A 19,232-nucleotide genomic window follows, 5' to 3' on the forward strand; every position below is an offset into this window, starting at 1 on the left:
AAGATAACCCATATTATTTAAATTACTAAAATAGCCTAAATAGACAATAATGAGCAATAATAATTCACGCACTGCATATGATGTATGATGCAACAACAAATTCACCTAATTAATAATTATTTTGTTTAGCTATATAATTTATAATTTGAATAAGAGAACACCAGTAAACTTGGGGTAATCATAAAAAAACATCATAGATCAGAATTATTTTTTTAAAAAAATTTCAAGAAATGGCCAGATTTTAATAAATAGCAACACAGTAGCGAACAATAAACGATAAAAATTGCAAAACCTATCCAAAGTCCAAAATTAATCCAAAGTTTGAACATTTATGAGTAGGCTTAAAACTTCTTTATTTTAACGTGCGTTGTGTGACTGTTTACAGTAAGCCTACACATTTTTCAAACACAGCACAAAAATAAAGGCATTAAATAGGTAAAATTTTCCCTGGTAAAACCTAAACCTAAAATTCGGCGGATTTAGTTATAAATGCCCCTTTTTTAATCTGTTTTTTTTTTTTCTAAACAATTTTTTTAACAACAAGGGATTGTAAATAACACAATATTAGTAAAAGTCAATGACTGGGAGATGTGGGTATTTTATTGAAAATCTGTAATGTAAATTTGATAAACAGCCATGGGTAAATTTTACCCCGTTGCCGTTCTAGTGTTAAAGAGCATGATGGATTTTAAGGTGATAGAAGATCAGTTAAATACACAGGAGCTAAACCATTTAGGGCCTTATAGGTCAGTAGCAATACTTTGTAATCGATACTGAACTTAATAGGTAACCAGTGAGATAATAAAATTGGGGTTATATGATCATATTTTCTTGACCTAGTAAGAACTCTAGCAGCTGCATTTTGGACTAATTGTAGCTTGTGTATTGAGTATGCAGGACAACCAGCTGCGTTACAGTAATCTAGTCTAGAGGTCATGAATGCATGAACTAACTTTTCTGCATCAGAAACTGATAGCATGATCCGTAGCTTAGTGATATTTCTGAGGTGGAAGAAGACTGTTTTTTGTAACATATGAAATATGATTTTCAAAAGACAAGTTGCTGTCAAATATAACACCCAGGTCTTTTACTTTTATCTCAGTCTTATTTGAATTTAATAGATGAAAATGATTGGTCATCCAATATTTTATTTCTCACACTCTGCCAACTTGAATAATTTAGAGATTTCATCTGGTCGTGATTGAAATGTATAACTGAGTATCATTGGCATAAGCGGAAACTAAGTCTATATATATATATCTTTGTTGAATACTAGATTTTAAAACATTCTAAGATCTTCTCACTGGCATTAGTCCAGTCTTTTCAAATTTCATTCAATTTGTCTGAAATCTGTTTGTGTCCATTCTGCACATATATTTATAGTAACTAATTACAGTATTTGTTTCAGACGGTTAAAGTTTTTGTCAGTGAGCACTGCTGACGAGGAGACCGGATCATCTCTTATCTGTTGAGACCTCGATGAAAATCACCTCAGTTCTTTAAATGATCACCTACATTCAGTGAAGCGGCTGCGAGAGACGGAAACAAGATAAAGAGAGAGATGGTGCTTATCTGCCTCGTCCTTGAGGAAAACAGAAGTCATTTCCTGAGCTGTGATATTGTCTATGGCTTCATTGTTAGAAGTTTAATTGAAATCTGAGGATAAAAAACAGAGTAAGCTCTCACAGCCGGATTTTGGTGCTGATTAAATGTTTGAATGATTGTTGTGGGTCACATGAAACAAAGCCACGCCAAGCCATGTCTACAAAGCCACGCCTCCTTCAAAACACATGAACGCTCACAGCATAAAGGGCCGTACACACCGGAACGAATATCGGCGCGCGTTATTCGCCAGCGTTTTTCAAAGCGTTCTTTGTGTTCACACCCAAGCGATTTTCGCTGACGATGAGCCGAGTGAACATGCAAATTTATTCCCTGACATTAGATGGCGCGTAATACCACTCCATAACAGTTCTCTTTTATCAAGATTTTTGTAGTCGCTGTCGCGTTTGTCATATAGTTCTTTATGTCGACACCAACGAGACCAGCGGCTCTACAATCATCTTGCCTTGCATCTTCCTCGTCTTATTTCTTCCCGGCAGTGTAGACGCTACTTGGCGTATATCTTCTTCGCCGTTACGTATGTGTGCACGGCAAGACCGTTTTGTGTTTGAGCGCCCCCAAGTTGTGTTTTACTGTAACTTCAGAAGCTCCGGACACGTGAGCAAAAGTGGCAATCTCATTGGTCGGATAGTTTTTGACGCGGCGCGTCAAAACAAAAAAACAAACCCGAGGCGTTTTTTAAAAAATGACGCTTTTACGCGTGGCGTTTTTGTGCCGCTGTGCACACTCACATTGGCGCCCTTTGTTTAGTCACGAGGCGTTAAACGTCGGCGAATATCGCTCGCGAAATTCGTCCCGGTGTGAACAGGCCTTAAGGGTCACAAGAGACGCCGTTAAATTACCTCATGTCTCAAAGGTCAAAGCACATAACATTACAATAATAATGTAAACAGCTTACAGAGCTCTTGTACCACCCGACTGCTGTAGATTAATTTCAGCGTTGATATTGTTGACATAGAAATGCATAAATCCAAGTCTGAAGACATGAACAGCTCCCGGCAGAACGTCACGGGTTGCCATCTCTTAATTGTGATAATTGCAACATGCCATGAAAGCAGAGTAGACCAATCACAACAGACTGGGCCATCTGACCAATCAGAGCAGAGTAGACCAATCACAACAGACTGGGCCATCTGACCAATCAGAGCAGAGTAGACCAATCACAACAGACTGGGTCATCTGACCAATCAGAGCAGAGTAGACCAATCACAACAGACTGGGTCATCTGACCAATCAGAGCAGAGTAGACCAATCACAACAGACTGGGCCATCTGACCAATCAGAGCAGAGTAGACCAATCACAACAGACTGGGTCATCTGACCAATCAGAGCAGAGTAGACCAATCACAACAGACTGGGCCATCTGACCAATCAGAGCAGAGTAGACCAATCACAACAGACTGGGTCATCTGACCAATCAGAGCAGAGTAGACCAATCACAACAGACTGGGTCATCTGACCAATCAGAGCAGAGTAGACCAATCACAACAGACTGAGCCATCTGACCAATCAGAGCAGAGTAGACCAATCACAACAGCCTGAGCCATCTGACCAATCAGAGCAGAGTAGACCAATCACAACAGCCTGAGCCATCTGACCAATCAGAGCAGAGTAGACCAATCAGAACAGACTGGGTCATCTGATCAATCAGAGCAGAGTAGACCAATCACAACAGACTGGACCATCTGACCAATCAGAGCAGAGTAGACCAATCACAACAGCCTGGGGTGAAATGAGGTGAATGTATATTATGAGAAAATGAAAGTGTTTTTTGGCCTTGGATGCATGTGGACCTATTGTAGGAGACTCAATAAATTTAGGAACCTTAAAAATAACATAATAGAGGCATTTTACTATCCATAACTTGCATTTAGAAAATAGATTCTGTACATTGAAATTTTATTTCATGCCAACTTTAAGGTTTTCTCCCTCATGTGTGCCGTACCCTGTCAGTGTGCATCTAATGTCTTCCTCTCAGGAGAGTCTGTGTTCAGTCTATTATCAGTCCAGCCACACACACACTTCCACCATTGAGTGGAAAAACAAACCCAAACCAAAACTGTAAAATTGCATTAATAAATCAATAAAGCCCGGATTTCCTAGTGTAGATCAGCGATAAACACACTCCTCATTACGGCTCATATGTGGGACGCTCGTCTCTCAGATGGCACCTGGCTTTCAAAGAATTAACCTGTACACCTTCGCCCTGTTGCTAGGCAACCGTGTGGCGCTTGGCTCCCGTTGCCGGCGCTATAATAGGCAGGATTGTCTGAACGATCCTCTGATTATCAGAGAGGAGGCGGATCTCTCCGACTGGAGTGGAGGGAGGGATGGACACACACTCCTGGATTGACTTTAGCAGGGCTGGAATCTGCTCTTATTTGGCCATTAATTAGTTTGGTTTGATGCTGAAGATTAGCCGAATGAAGTGTGCCGAGAGCCGCTAGAGTAAGTGTGACTGTCTTCTGAGTGACAGATGGCCTGGGATGCAAAGCGCTGTTTGCTTTGGGTTCGAGACAGAGACGAACACGGGACTGTGTTCGGGAGTTCGGCAGTGCCAGCTGAGAAACCCCACAGCATCACAGCTTTACTGAAAAATCACTTCATTTTGTATTTTGATTTTTCAATTTCATTTTAATTTTAGGTAGAGTTAATTGTTCATAGAAAATGACTGGTTGTAGTTTTCATCCTTTATAGAAAATTATTTAAATGAGGAATATTGTGATGTGTTCGTTCCTGGAAGAAACTCAAGACTACGTTTCAGGAGTTCAGAAACACTGACACTGATATAGAGAAGAAACTGCAACATTACACACATGTGAAAAACCTAATAGGTCCTCTTTATATACAATCAGACTACTAATTATTGTCTAATTATTATATGGTAACAGCATCAGTACTTATTATTTATCATTATTGAATCTGAGACCTACCCTGATCCTATAGTATTTCAATTCTGTCGCTGTAAGTTTGGAAATCATATACACTTTAATATTTTTTTTAATGTTTTTGAAGTCTCATATTCACCAAGGCTGCATTTATTTGATCAAAAATACAATAAAAACAGTAAATATTGTGAAATGTTATTATAAAGTTAAACTGACTGTTTTCTATGTGAAGATGTAATTTATTCCTGTGATCAAAGCTGAATTTTCATCATCATTACTCCAGTCTTCAGTGCCACATGATCCTTCAGAAATCACTCTGATATGATGATTTGATGCTCAGGAAACAATTCTGATTGTCATCAAAGTTGAAAACAGTTTTGCTGCTTAATAATTTTTTGGAAACCATGATAAAACTGTATTTTCGCATTATTTGATGAATTGAAAGTTCAAAAGAACAGCATTTATTTTAAACTGAAATCTTTTGTAACATTATAAATGTCTTTGCACTCACTTTTGGTCAATTTAATGTATTTATTTGTATCTTATGGACCTCAAACTTTTGAACTGTAGTGTAGAATAGGTCATAATTTGAATAAACTGTAGTATCATCTGGTTTTAGTCTGTCTTGTTATAGTAAATCACGTTTCATTTAACAAATGAAACAACATTTGATGTCATTTTTCTGTCAAAATGTTAAATTGTAAGTTGTCTCACTGCACCACATGTAAACATATATTGGTGTAAACCTCTGTTTGAGCCATGTGTTCAACAAGACTTTGACGATTTCACTCTCTAACTTTGGTGAAATGCATTGGTTTTGAGGCTATTGCCGTGTCGGGCTGAGTGAGATGCTCAAACAATCAGAGCAAAGTTTTGTTACCGCCAGTTTTAAACATTTTCAGGAAAATCGACCTATTAATGACTTGTGTTACTCTTTATTTTAAGGGCCAGATTTACTAACAGCTCCAGCGCAAACCCTCATTTGCTGTTAAAAACGACTGTCAGGATTTACTAAAGACACGCAGTGAAAATGAGCATTGAAAAGGCTTGGACAGGGTTATTTTTGGGGCTGATAATTATTACACATGCATTTGTAGGAGTTTCCCTTTCAGAGCAAGATTTATGGGAGGAGAGAATTTAAATGAATCATGCTCATAAATCATAAATGAAATGAAATTAATCATAAATCAAGGTGATTTACTAAGGTCTGCACTCGTCACTTTACTGGTATTTGCACCATTATTTACCGCCCAAGAAAAGCAGGTCTTACACCAGACGCTAGTGTGTGCTGATCTTGGTGGAGTGTGTTGGTCATTATGGAAATGATCCGGCTGAGTCTGTGTTCTTTCATTTGCTCGTCTTCAGTAAATCAAGAGCAGAACTTTTATGGGATTGCGCTCTCATGCTAACTTGCCCTGTTTAGTGAATCTGGCCCTATGTTAGCATATGCAAAAGTATTTTAGCTTTAAAGAGCATGCACATCATCCTTAAATAAATCTAAAACTATGACCAAGTTCAGGATTCTGTTAATTAAACAGGTCATGGAGGAACAAATGGTGTTGTTTCTTGAGAACGAACTGTTTCTACTAGCCCAGCACTTATAATAATATCCTTTGTGTTGATGTCAGGTGTAAAGGGCCGGCGGAGAGAGAAACGGACACCATGGACACCTTTGTGGATTCTTCCTGGTACTATTTCAGATACACTGACCCTCACAACCCGCTGAGGTAAGGAAAACATCCAGACGCTCCCTGTGTCCCACCAGGTGTTTGTGGAGAGATGCTGAAAGAGCAAGACTCAGAATGGAAGACCATCTGCCTCTGCTATTTCAGATCAACAGCAAGGATTTTAAAATGTCACTGTAATGCGTCTTCATGAACACACAATGAAACGGCACCCGCACACGTACACTGTTCTGAGCCTTCATAGGCAGCATCAGTGCATCATAGACAATTAGGTTCATTATTAGTTAACTACCTTAGTTAAAATGAACTAATAATGAACAATACTTCTACAGCATTTATTAATCTTAGCTAATATTCATTTCAACATTTACTAATACGTTATTAAAATAAAAGGTTGTATTTGTTAACATTAGTTAATGCACTGTGAAGTAACATGAACAAACAATGAACAGCTGGATTTTTATTAACTAACTTTAACAAAGATTAATAAATACTGTAACAAATGTGTTGCTCATTGTTAGTTTATGTTAGTTAATACATTAACTAATGTTAACTAATGAACGTTATTGTAAAGTGTTACCTCATAGACTTACAGTAAGACTGATAAATGAAAATAAATGTCTTTTTGAGCAACATTGGTAACACATCTTGTTTGTATGGGTGTGACAGTTAGCATATAACCGTGAGACCGACGGTTATAGTTGAACACCGTCATTACAACTCTATACAAACATTTTTTATCATAGAGAATGTTTAAATACTCATTAAAAACAATTGTTAACAGTCTGTGTTATTAATGGTCTACGTCGTTTCCAACTGTATTTGATGCTTTGCCAAGTACCCCCTGACCGACCGCCAATCATTTGAGATAGAAATAAAAGCTATGACTATGATAGTGATGTGCCATCATTATGAGATGTATTAAACAAATGAAAAACATTTGCAATAATAAACATTATCAATAAACATTTGCAATAATAAACGTATCATTACCGATAACTGATCGTGCAGTTTAATTGCCCCTTGACTGGCCCCAAACATGTTTGATAAAAGAAACATATGTGTGTATATATATGATGTGTATTACATTTTAGCTCAAAAACAATTGTAATAAAAGATAGGATCATAAGATGCGCAATATATCGGGAGACATGGTTTTTACCACTTAATGAAGTTTTGTTTTGTAAATCGTCAGACATGATTTTTACCACTTCATTAAGTATTTCTTTGTAGAAAGCCTTTCTTTAAAGCGAATTTCGTTTTGTACAAATTATATCTTAATTTTAATAAATGTTTCATCAACCAATTGCAAATATTTAATAAATAAAAAGCAAATATAGCAGACAATATAATAACCGTGACATGGAGGCGCCGACATGGAGATATTTGCGATAAATATCTTTGCTGTATCCTTTCTAGAACAGACAAGGGCTTTCTTGCGGCTCGCATCAGCAGAGCATTGCATCGTCCATAGACCGCAAAACAATCAGCGGATGGCGGGCGGGTGCGGCTTTGAAATTTGGTCAAAAAACGTTGGTGCGGATGATGAGTTTTGTGATGCGGTTGCGGATGAAACAATACCCCATCCGCGTATCTCTATCGATAACAACATTGAACACTACACAAATATGAATTTTATTTTTTTTAATTTAGGCGATCAGGTATTTAATCATTGTCTGCTCGTTTATTCAAACTAAGTTGTCCGAACGTTCCAACGTCCCCCCCCCCCCCCCGACGACGGTTATGTTACGAACCGTCACATTTGACTCACGTCATAACCGTCATTACCAATTCTGAAACCGGCACACCCCTACTTGTTTGTTAAAGAGGCCATATTTTGCCCTTTTACCAAGTCTTGATGTTGTTTTTGGGCTCTACTAGAATGTGTTTTCATGCTTGAATGTTCAAAACCCATTATTTGCCCCATATTAGTTTTTTATGAACAACAGCTTGTTTAATCTCCTCTCTATGAAACCCCTCCTTCTGAAAAGCACACTGTGCTAATTACAGAAACACTGGAAATTTAAACCTAGTATGCAATTCTGTAATAATTAATATCAATTACATGTATTTTTAATTATTATATCTCTATATGATATTTATTATTTAGCATATTACAGATTTGCATTTCCAGTGCTTTTTGATGCACTTTTAGACTTTTTTTCTTGTAAAGATGAAGTAGTAGTTCTACATAATGTAACTCTATTGAGTGTAATCTACACAATTTACAAATGACACAATAGCCTTTTATTCACAGTTCTTTCCTTTATTTAGGACTGAATGCGTTTACCTATGATTAATCATGATTAAATATATATATAAGCCAATTGACATCCCTAATTAAACTATTTTGTGGCCTATTTAATTATGTGATTTTCTTTCAGAGATCCTGTAAAAGGTGTTTTTTAGTCAGTGGAATCACTGTTAGTTATTAGTCATTCTGTTAGTAATACAACTTGCATTGTCACAGTTACTGTAACTCAGATTGAATGAAAGTAAATGCAGAGCCCTTTATTGTCCTGTACTGTATGTGTATCTGGTTGTGTTAAACGTACGGTTAGTTCAGAGCTGCTGATACAGTGTGACGTGTCTGTTTATCACAGTTTATTTAAGTGTGCTTATTGTGGTGTTTTAACTCACATTCTCTCTTGTTGAATGTGTTATTGGAGTGCCGTAAATGTGATGTCTGTGTAAAGCAGCGCCAGTATTCGAGTGTTTCAGTGAGTTTGGTGTGTGTGTGTGTATGTCTGTGTGTCAGTGACTCCTAGTGGCCGCTCTCTCAGGACACAGTGTTGAGGTGTTCCTCTCGTCTCACAGGCCTTTCGAGCGTTCCCGAGCGGATCACTGGATGCCTGTGGATGTGTACATCGGAGGGAAGGAGCACGCCGTCATGCACCTGTACTACGCACGCTTCCTCAGCCACTTCTGCAGAGACCAGGGCATGGTTTCACACAGGTGCAACACACACACACACACATGTACAGTCATATATCAAAATCATATTCAAATGGAAAAAAAAAAATTTGTAAGCATATTGTGTAGTTGTGCTTGGAGTCGATTGTTTTATTTGTGATAACATTTATATTAACATTATAGAGCACACTTAAACACAATATAGATTGATACAAAGCAGGTCTACACAATAAAAACAACAATTACAGGTTTTCAAAAGCTAAAGAATGAAAATATGATTTAAGAGTAGATTTAAAATCACACTTTGATTTGTAGCTACACCGTTTCACAGTTAAGAGCAAGTGATTAGATGATCTAAGTGCCCTAACAGGACAGTATGGCACTAGAAGATCACTAATATACCTTGTTGCACGGCCAGACAACGCCTTATATACAAACATAAGAATTTAATCTTAGTTGATATTAATTTCAACATTTATTAATACATTATTAAAATCAAAGGTTGTATTTGTTAACATTAGTTAATGCACTGTAAACTAACATGAACAAACAATGAACAGCTGGATTTTTATTACATTAACAAAGATTATTAGATCCTGTAATAAATGTATTGCTCATTGTTAGTAAATACATGAACTAATGTTAACTAATGAACCTTATTGTAGAGTGTTTTGTGAACCTTAGTGTTTCCCAATAATCGAATCGTGTTGTTACAAGTGCATGAATCACAACTTCTAAATCTTTGCTTGAAAGAAGATTCTTCAACTTTGCAATAGAAATGGAAAAAGCTTCCTCTAAAAACAGCACTAATTTATTTGTCAAAAAATAGTGAAGAGTCAAAGATCACTCCAAGGTTTTTGATTTGTTTGCGTACACTGGTTGAAAGAGGACATAACTGGGCTTCCAGAGCGGGGGAGGAATTTACAGGACAAACTAGTTTTAAAACCTCTCTTTTATCCTCAGCTAGCTGCAGAAAATGATTTGTCATCCTCATCCACCTCTTGATTTCATTTACGCATTTCAATAACACATTGAATGAAACAGTGGTGTCAAGCCTTACTGAAAGGTAAAAATGAAAATCAAAAATGTAAAATGTGGGCCAAGTGACGCATATAAAGGGAAAACCATAAAGGTCCCAAAATGGAGCCCTGGGGCACACCACACAATTTCCTAAATTTACAGAAAAAGTCCTACTTTAAGAAGCAAACCATTGTAATACAGTGCCTTTGACACATTCTACATACACATGAATACATTCTAGCCGTTCAAGATGAATGTTATGGACAATGGTATCAAATGCAGCTCTCAGGTCCAGCAAAACCAGCGCAACACAAGAGCCTGAATCCAGAGCAAGCAAGATGTCATGTGTAACCCTCAACAGAGCTGAATCAGTTCTATGTAATGATCTAAAACCAGATTGAAACATGTCCAAAATATTAAAAGAATCCAAATAAGACTGAAACTGTGAAAATGCTACTTTCTCCAAAAGCTTAGCAGTTTAGAGATCGGTCGATAGTTACTGCACATTTCCGGATCAAGTTGAGGTCTTTTCAACGGAGGCTGCGCAACTGCATGTCTAACCTTTGGCTAAAGAGCTGTTTACTATAGCTGTTACCATAGGGCTAATAGTAGAACAAAACATCCTTAAAAAGACGAGCCGGGATAAAATCTAACTTGTAACCAGAGCGCTTCATAGTAGATAATATATCAGCTAACTGAACTGAGGAAAGTTAGTCCGACAACTCATAGCGGAAGGCGGTTGCAAATGACATGGTTCAGAGGAAACAATGGAGCGTCTAATAAAATGTGAAATTTTTAATGTTTTTAAAAATCTTCACAAAGGTCTGAAGAGGCCTCAGATAAAATATTCATAGTCGGGTTTAGAAGAGAATCAGTCGTATCAAACAGGACTTTTGGTCTCCTCGCGTTGTCCGTAATTAATTGAGAAAAGAAATTAGATTCTGCCTTCCTTACCGGCGTTTGATAGTTGGACAGACTCGATTTTAAAATGTCAATTGAGACCTGGATCTGACCTTTTTTCCCACTTTCGCTCCGCTTTTTGAGCACGGGTGACATCATTTAGATAAAGAAAATCATTATTGAAGTGTGAAGAATAATATTCAGAAAACAAATTTTCAGTGTTAGAGTGAATAGCTCGAGAGAGACATGAAGGCGGAGAGCAAATAGATGTCGGGGAAAAGCACTCAGATTCAAACAAAACTGGACAATGGTCAGACACACATGCATCAATAACCTCCAGATTTGAGATCGAAAAACCACGAGTGCGAGTGACCCAGATTGTGAGTTGGACCAAATACAGATTGTACAATGTTCAGAGACTCTAAAAGAGTTACACATTCTTTGACCAACGCCTTCGAAGGGCAGCAGAGATGAAAGTTAAAGGAATAGTAAAAATGAAAATTCATAAAAATGAAAATTTGGTCATCATTTACTTTTGTTTCAGACCTGTATGAATATCTTTCTTCTGCTGAACACAAACGAAGATATTAAAAAAAAAAAAAAAAATTCCCCAGAAGTCAATGGGGTCCATCAACTGTTAGATTAACAACATTCTTCAAAATATCTTCATTTGTGTTCAGCAGAAGAAAGAAATTCACATTTCTAAGTGAACCATTCCTTTAAAGTCCCCAAGGATCAATAGTCTATCAGCCTGAGTCACCAGATTATAGAGAGAAAATCAGAATATGTATGAATAAAGTCCTTTTAGTGGGTCTGTAGCACAGGAACTTTAAATCAACCTTCAGTAACTGGACTTCAAAACTATAAAAGGTGTCCATAGGCACAGTCTTGCATTTGAAACCGTTTTTAAACAGAGGCCCGTGGAGAACTGAAAAAGCACAGTCGGGGAGCCATCTCGACAGAGGCGTTCAGTCACCCTGTTTTAACCAGGTCTCAGGAACAAATAAAAAGTCTAAGGAGTGAGATAAAGTCATTTGAAATAAAAGATTTATTGGATATTGATTCAGTGAGGCCATCTTAACTGTAGTAGGGCCGGCGGACAGACGGAGCAAACCAGTGTTTCCAAGATTAACTCTCTTAGCATTTGACCCGATGGAAGAGCGGCGACGTGATGATAACGCAATGAAATTGTGTGGATATAATTTTTGGCCAGGCTGTTATACAAAGAAATTATGAACACATGCAAAAACAAAAGAGAACCAATGAAATATTAATTAGTCAATGTATTATTTTTCCTGTCAGTTTTTTGTTTTTAGCTTTTTTTCTATGCATTTTGTGTACAGTAAAATAAAACCTGTAGCTGAAGTTTAGCATTTGTTTTTCCTTTGCCAAATAATTTTGTCAGATAAAAACCAAGTTTAGTGTTTTGTTCTTCCCTCATATTTAAAATACTGAATAAAATATTTTCCTTTAATCGAACTTGTAGGGTTATTAAAAACAAACATCACCTCCAGATATCATTTTTGGCCACTACTGTACAAATACATCATGAATGCACAACATTTAACTTTCATAATATGACATATAATGATGTGTTTACACTCACATGAGATCCGCCAATAGTCTTTTCACTTGACCACTGATTTTAGGCATTGTGACTTGATTTGGTAACACTTTACAATAAGGTCCTATTAGTTAACATTAGTTAATGCATTAATAAACATTAACTAGCAATGAGCAATTCATTTGTTACAGTATTTATTGATCTATAAATACAACTTTTCATTGTTAGTTCATGTTAACTCAGGCCATTTAGATAATATTAGCAGATTTTTATTTAAATAATGTATTAGTAAATGTTAAAATGTATTAATATTTGTAAATTCTTCAGTAGTATTTTTCATGGTTAGTTACTGTTAACTAATGCAGTTAATGAAACATTGTAAAGTGTTACCCTTCATTTAATTATGAAAAGTTACTTTGGCAAAATTGCCCTGTTATGATATTTAAATGAGATGTGGTTTCATTTGAAGGTGAAGAAATTACTAGATTTTAAGGAAAGCAATTTCTTTTTTCTATACTATGATAGTAAGAATAACATTAAAAAGTTTATTAACCCGTATTAAAAAGGAACATTTATTAAAGGAATAGTTGGAAACACTTTACAACGAGGTCTTCTTTATTAACATGAATTAATGCATTAACTAACATAAACTAGCAATGAGCAATACATCAAACAGCAATTTTTAATCTTTGTTAATGTTAGCTAATAAAAATGTTCATGTTAGTTCACACTGCATTAAATAATGATAACAGATACAGATACTTTTGATCCTAAGAGCGTATTATTAAATCTAGAAATTGACAATCTATCTAAGATTAATAAATGCTGTAGTATTGTTCATTATTAGTTCATCTCAACTATTGCAGTTAACTAATGTTAACAAATGAAATCTTATTATAGTGTTAACAAATATCATCCAGAAAGGAAAATTCTGTGATAATTCACTGACTAATAAATTAATAATCTTGTGAGGTGTTATTTAATATTTTCTTATATGATACTTCTATGGTGTTTTCTTTCCTTTTTGATGATTTGACAGATTCTGTTCGGTTCCAAATAATTACAGATAACAGAATACAGGTTTGACACGAGGATTAGGAAATACTGACAGAGTAAAGAAATTGTTTACCCAAAAATGATAATGTCGTGTAAGATTTTTTGAGGATTTTTCTTCATCTATGATTGATCAACGTAGATAATTTTTGACTGTCCAAAACCCATACTGAAGGTGCTTCGACTTCACTAAAGACCCCTCTCCGTCGGCTGGGGTCGTGTGAAGCCCTCCGAAGATGCAGAAACATGGATTTTGGACCATCAAACGTTGATCATCATTCACCATTCATAGATGGAGAAAAATCCTGTAATGTTTTCCTCAAAAATCTCAAGCTCTATGATTGTTTACTTCATATGATAGATTGGGTGTCCATGAATGTGTGTCCGTTCTCTTCCTTCTTTTCAGGGAGCCCTTCAGAAAACTGCTGGTCCAGGGTCTCATAAAGGGCCAGACCTTCAGGGTGGCAGAGACCGGCCAGTACATGCCGAAAGAAGACGTTGATTTCACAGGTGTGTGTGAGTGAGTGTGTGAGTGAGTGTGTGAGTGAGTGTGTGAGTGTGTGAGTGAGTGTGTGAGTGAGTGTGTGAGTGAGTGAGTGAGTGAGTGAGTGAGTGAGTGAGTGAGTGAGTGAGTGAGTGAGTGAGTGAGTGAGTGAGTGAGTGAGTGAGTGAGTGAGTGAGTGAGTGAGACTTTGACTTTTAAAGGTCTATTTATTTTCAAAAAAAGTAAAAAAAAAAACATGAACTTTTCACATTAACAATGTTTCCAGGAGAAAGAGAAGAAAAACAAATAACTATAAAAAATAATAATAATCCTTTTCAAACATAGATACACTTAAATATACATTTCCAAGCAGCCATCATTATCAACATCAAGATGCACTGAGTTCTTGAGAGAGATAGAGAGAGAGAGAGAGAGAGAGAGACAGAGAGAGAGAGAGAGAGAGAGAGAGAGACAGAGATCTTGAGATAGAGACAGAGACAGAGATCTTGAGATAGAGAGAGAGACAGAGATCTTGAGACAGAGAGAGAGAGAGAGAGAGAGAGAGAGAGAGAGGAGGGGAGGGGGGGGGGGGGGTATAAATGAAGTACAGTATATTGCCATCAATGCTGGTTTGTGTTGATTCTTGAAATCTGCTGTTGGAAAACTGTTGGAGTTTCTTTTGGCTCATAATTGGACTCTGCAACTGTTTAGGAAGAAACTGCAAATGTGACCCTGGATCACAAAACCAGGGATAATTTCGAGCTACAGGCAAAACAAGTGAAATACTTCGAAAAAGTATTATGATGCTATTTTAAGGGCGCATGCTTGGCCATAATGTAGCGTGAGCACAACGCACATACACTTTGCTTCTCTCATCTACACAGACGCAGCAGTTTTCATTTTTGCAAATCATACATAATTACAAGGAAAAATATTCCACACGAGGGAAATCATTATTGTGTCCATGAAGATGTGAAAAAATAGGCATAAATCTAGCTTACACATTTACCCAAATTATTATACGCCTGTTTAACCGAAGCTAATCTGGGTGTGTTTCTCCCATCCCCAATGTCACTTCTCTGTGTTTTACGGCCCTGACGAGAACGTCGGTCTCCTCGGCTGTGAACCGATCCTGGCAAATCCACCGTTATAATAGCAATCCGCCATGGAACAAGCGCACCTGCTCTTAAAGGGAATATGAGATGACGCTCTGATTGGTTTATTTCACGTTACGCCCAAACCACACCTATGAGTAATGAAGCGACTTCAGACCAACCCATTTTAGATTTGCGTCGAGATCCGCCCACAAAGTTACTTGCGTTTCACGCTTGATACTTGCGTTTCAGATCGTTAAAATAGGGCCCTTTATCTGTTATGTCATAAGTGAAGGTTTAGTTAACTGTTGGGGAAAACATCTGTGTAACATTATATTAGATCCGTTCGGTACCGTCGGTCTTAATGTATAGGCTGTCTGTTTCATTAATGTTACAGTTGTTCTCGATTGCTTAAACACATTTCTTGAAACTATGCCTCGTATTCTCAAAACTATAAACACAAATCCATAACGTCTCACCCAATTCCCCAAACATCCTATTTTCAGGTCAAAATGAAGCTCTACACTCAAAATCATTCACTCTTGCTGAAAAACCAAACTTTGCCCTCAGACAGGACACACAAGCCCTCAAAATCACACACACTTCAACATAGTCTAACACACTGGTGCAATAAATTCAAAACAACATTTCCAAAACTGGTAAGTTATGTTGCTTTCTGGATCCATTGTTACAAAATTCAAACTGATTTGGGCCCTTTTATCTATCTATTGAAGGATTGATGTGTGTTAAATTCTGACTCCTAGTGTTTCCACCTGGGTAATTGTGTGCTAACTGAGCTGAAGCTGTGCTGACTTGAGTGAACAATTTTGAATGCTAGTGCTTTCTAAATGACAACATGGTGTAGGCAATGAGAAATGAAGGGATTTGTGTGTAGAGTTTTGCAGTGACAGTTCAACAAATCTGACTCATGTGTCAAAACAGGGAATAGTGTTTATAGTTTAGGGAAATGGGTGTGCTTTTTGATAAATGACATTATGGTTTTCAAATTTTAGTTCAAAAGCCTGGTTATAATGTTTAAGCAATCTAGAAAAACTGTAATCAAACAATTGTGGTAACATGGAAAAAATGTTGTATATGTATTTTTCTATAGATATTTGGTTTTGACTTTGTGTGTGCCAAATTTGGTGGAATCTCCAGGGATTTTAAGGAGCTGTACAGTTGCTAGGTGATTTTTTATTTTTTTGTTTTGTTTTTTTTGGAACCTTCAGAAAAATGTAACTTGATTTTTCTCAAAATTGACTTTGCTGACTCTATGGACTTCAAACTGGTGCAGCTCAGTTATTATTTTTTTTTTTTTTGTCTGATTCAAACAAATCATACATCATTTTGAAGGTTTTTGTAATAGAGAATGTGAAAATAACAAATTTTTGAACATTTGTTCATTTTGATCATATACAGGTGCTGGTCATAAAATTAGAATATCGTCAAAAAGTTTATTTATTTCAGTAATTCCGTTAAAAAAGTGAAACTTGTATATTATATAGACTCATTACATGCAAAGTGAGATATCTCAAGCCTTTATTTGTTATAATTTTGATGATTATGGCTTACAGCTTATGAAAACCACAAAATCAAAATCTCAGAAAATTTGAATATTAAATAAACTTTTTGATGATATTCTAATTTTATGACCAGCACCTGTATAGTTTTGCATATACTAACTATGGGAATGGAAGCCTGTCTTCCTTTAAAAGAAGAAATTGCCTTATTGGTAAAGCCTCAAACCTTGAACCATCCTGAAAAAAAGCAGGTAACTTTGTTTACTAGTGGACTGATACAAATATGTGCTCTCTGACTGCTAGAAACTGCATTAAGCAAACAAATCAGCGTGAAGTCAAACTGTCAGACAGCTTGTGCCATTTCAGTGTGTGAAACGGATGAGACACTAGCATCTCACATTTCTCACTCCCTTCGTGTGATGCTTTCTGTGGATACTGGATCTAAAATTATAATTTTTTTGTTGCCAGGCAACAGGGTAAACAGACTTGCACTAGCATCTAAATTGGCTCCCAAAAACGGCTGTAATTTCTGCGATCTTAGCGACGATGGTTTTCTAATGCGTGTGTGTGTAAACAGTGTAGAGAAACGCTTATTACGGTAAACACAGCTGTGTCTCTCCCCGAGGGTTCAAACAAGCCTGATCACACCAAAGACCCTGTTTACACCACCCTGAGTGTCCCATCACAGGTGTAAGCGCTAATACAGGTGTAACGGGGCTTTCAGAGCGACCGCTTAAAGTCTGGGCTCTGTTGGACTTTTGTATGTTTTCGAATGAAATCTCTTCTGCTCACCAAGGCTGCATTTATTTGATTAAAATGACAGTATAAACTGTAATATTGAAAAACATTATTACAATTTAAAATCAATATATTGTAAATGTGATCAAAGCTGAATTTTCAGCATCATTACTCCAGTCTTCAGAGTCACATGATCCTTCAGAAATCACTCTGATATGATGATTTGATGCTCAAGAAACATTCTGATTATTATCAATGAAGCTGCTTCATTTTTTTTTTGTGGAAACCATGATAAAAAAAAAAAAATTAAAAATGCATTTGCTGTTTAAACAACGTGGCGCAGGACGTGAAAATGAAAACTGTCGGGCTGAAACTAGCAAAACACACTTGCGCTGCGCCTGGCGCTGCATTGCGACGGGTGTATGATAGGGCCCTATGAATGTTTTTTTTTTTAAAGAGGCCATATTTTTCCATTTTTTAAAGTCTTGATTATGTTTTTGGTCTCTACTAGAACAGGTTTTCATGCTTGAATGTTAAAAACACATTATTTTCCCCATTTTCTCCATTGTTGCGGCTCCTCTCTTCCCAGTCTGTCAGTAACGCTCTGTTTAGTTCCTGTCTCTATGAAGCTCCTCCCTCTGAAAAGCACACTGTGCTCTGATTGGTCGGCTGGAGCAGTGTGTTGTGATTGGTCGAGTGCTTCGAGTGTGTTTGGGAAATGTCCCGCCCCTTTCCATAACCGCCAGTTTAACACACTACTAACTAACTCAACCAGGCCCCGCCCCTTTATTCTGCATATTAATTATGTTAATGAGGAATATTGTGACGTGTTCGTTCCCGGAAGAAACTCAAGACTACAATGGAGGCGTTTCAGGAGTTCAGAAACACTGACACTGATATAGAGAATAACTTTGTAACTTTGCAGAGCTTTTTCATGCTCAAACAGCAACATTACACACTAAGAAAAGATGATCATGTAAAAAAAAGCATCATAGGACCCCATTAAAAAAATCTTACTGACCTTTTGAACTGTAATCATGAAATCAGAGAATCCAATGGAGAGGCATGTTAGATGTTACTTCCAGCTGTAAACGGTCATGTTTCTCATGACAGACGTTAATAGCAGATGCTCAGACGCACACACACTCTCTCTGTGGCAGGTTCAGAGCCCGTTCAGAGGGTCACCGGGAGCCGACTGCAGGTCACATGGGAGAAGATGAGTAAATCCAAACACAACGGGCTGGACCCGCAGGAGGTGATGCATCAGTACGGCATCGACACCACGCGCCTCTACCTCCTGTACGCCGCTCCCCCCGAGCAGGACATCCTGTGGGACGTCAAGAGTGAGTGCTCCTTAATTACTATTTATATATTCTTTAATTATATTAAAATAATTTTATAAAATAATGGTAATTTCCCTAATTCCAGAAGTTTTAAGAATTGAATGTTCTTCAGTGTTCACACTCACAGTGAACGTCTTTTTCAGTCCTTTGTGATTATGGATTTATCATTATTATTATTTAACATTATTATTATTTAATAAAATTATTTAACTTATTGACTATATAGAAATAGCCATTTCTAACTGATCAAATATTTTGACATAACCTTAAAAATGTATACCGGTACTCATTATTGAAATTTCTGTTGCTTTTTTTAGGATTTCATTCATTTCCATGACTACATATCTTTAATTATATTACATTTTTAACTGATTAAATGTTGTTGTTGTTATTATTATTATTATTAT

General features: G+C 36.8%; 1 protein-coding gene across 1 annotated transcript in view; it reads left to right on the forward strand.

The window, feature by feature from the left end:
- lars2 (leucyl-tRNA synthetase 2, mitochondrial) overlaps positions 1–19,232 on the forward strand; it is a 131,641-nt gene that overhangs the window by 82,241 nt on the left and 30,168 nt on the right. Inside the window, exons 13-16 of the mRNA XM_079894226.1 lie at positions 6,140–6,238; positions 9,014–9,151; positions 14,053–14,156; positions 18,643–18,825. Of these exons, the coding sequence (XP_079750352.1) occupies positions 6,140–6,238; positions 9,014–9,151; positions 14,053–14,156; positions 18,643–18,825 (524 nt within the window). The remainder of the gene's footprint in view (positions 1–6,139; positions 6,239–9,013; positions 9,152–14,052; positions 14,157–18,642; positions 18,826–19,232) is intronic.

The sequence above is a fragment of the Squalius cephalus genome (assembly GCF_949319135.1).
Source record: "Squalius cephalus genome assembly, chromosome: 15".
Classification (NCBI taxonomy): Eukaryota; Metazoa; Chordata; class Actinopteri; order Cypriniformes; family Leuciscidae; genus Squalius; species Squalius cephalus.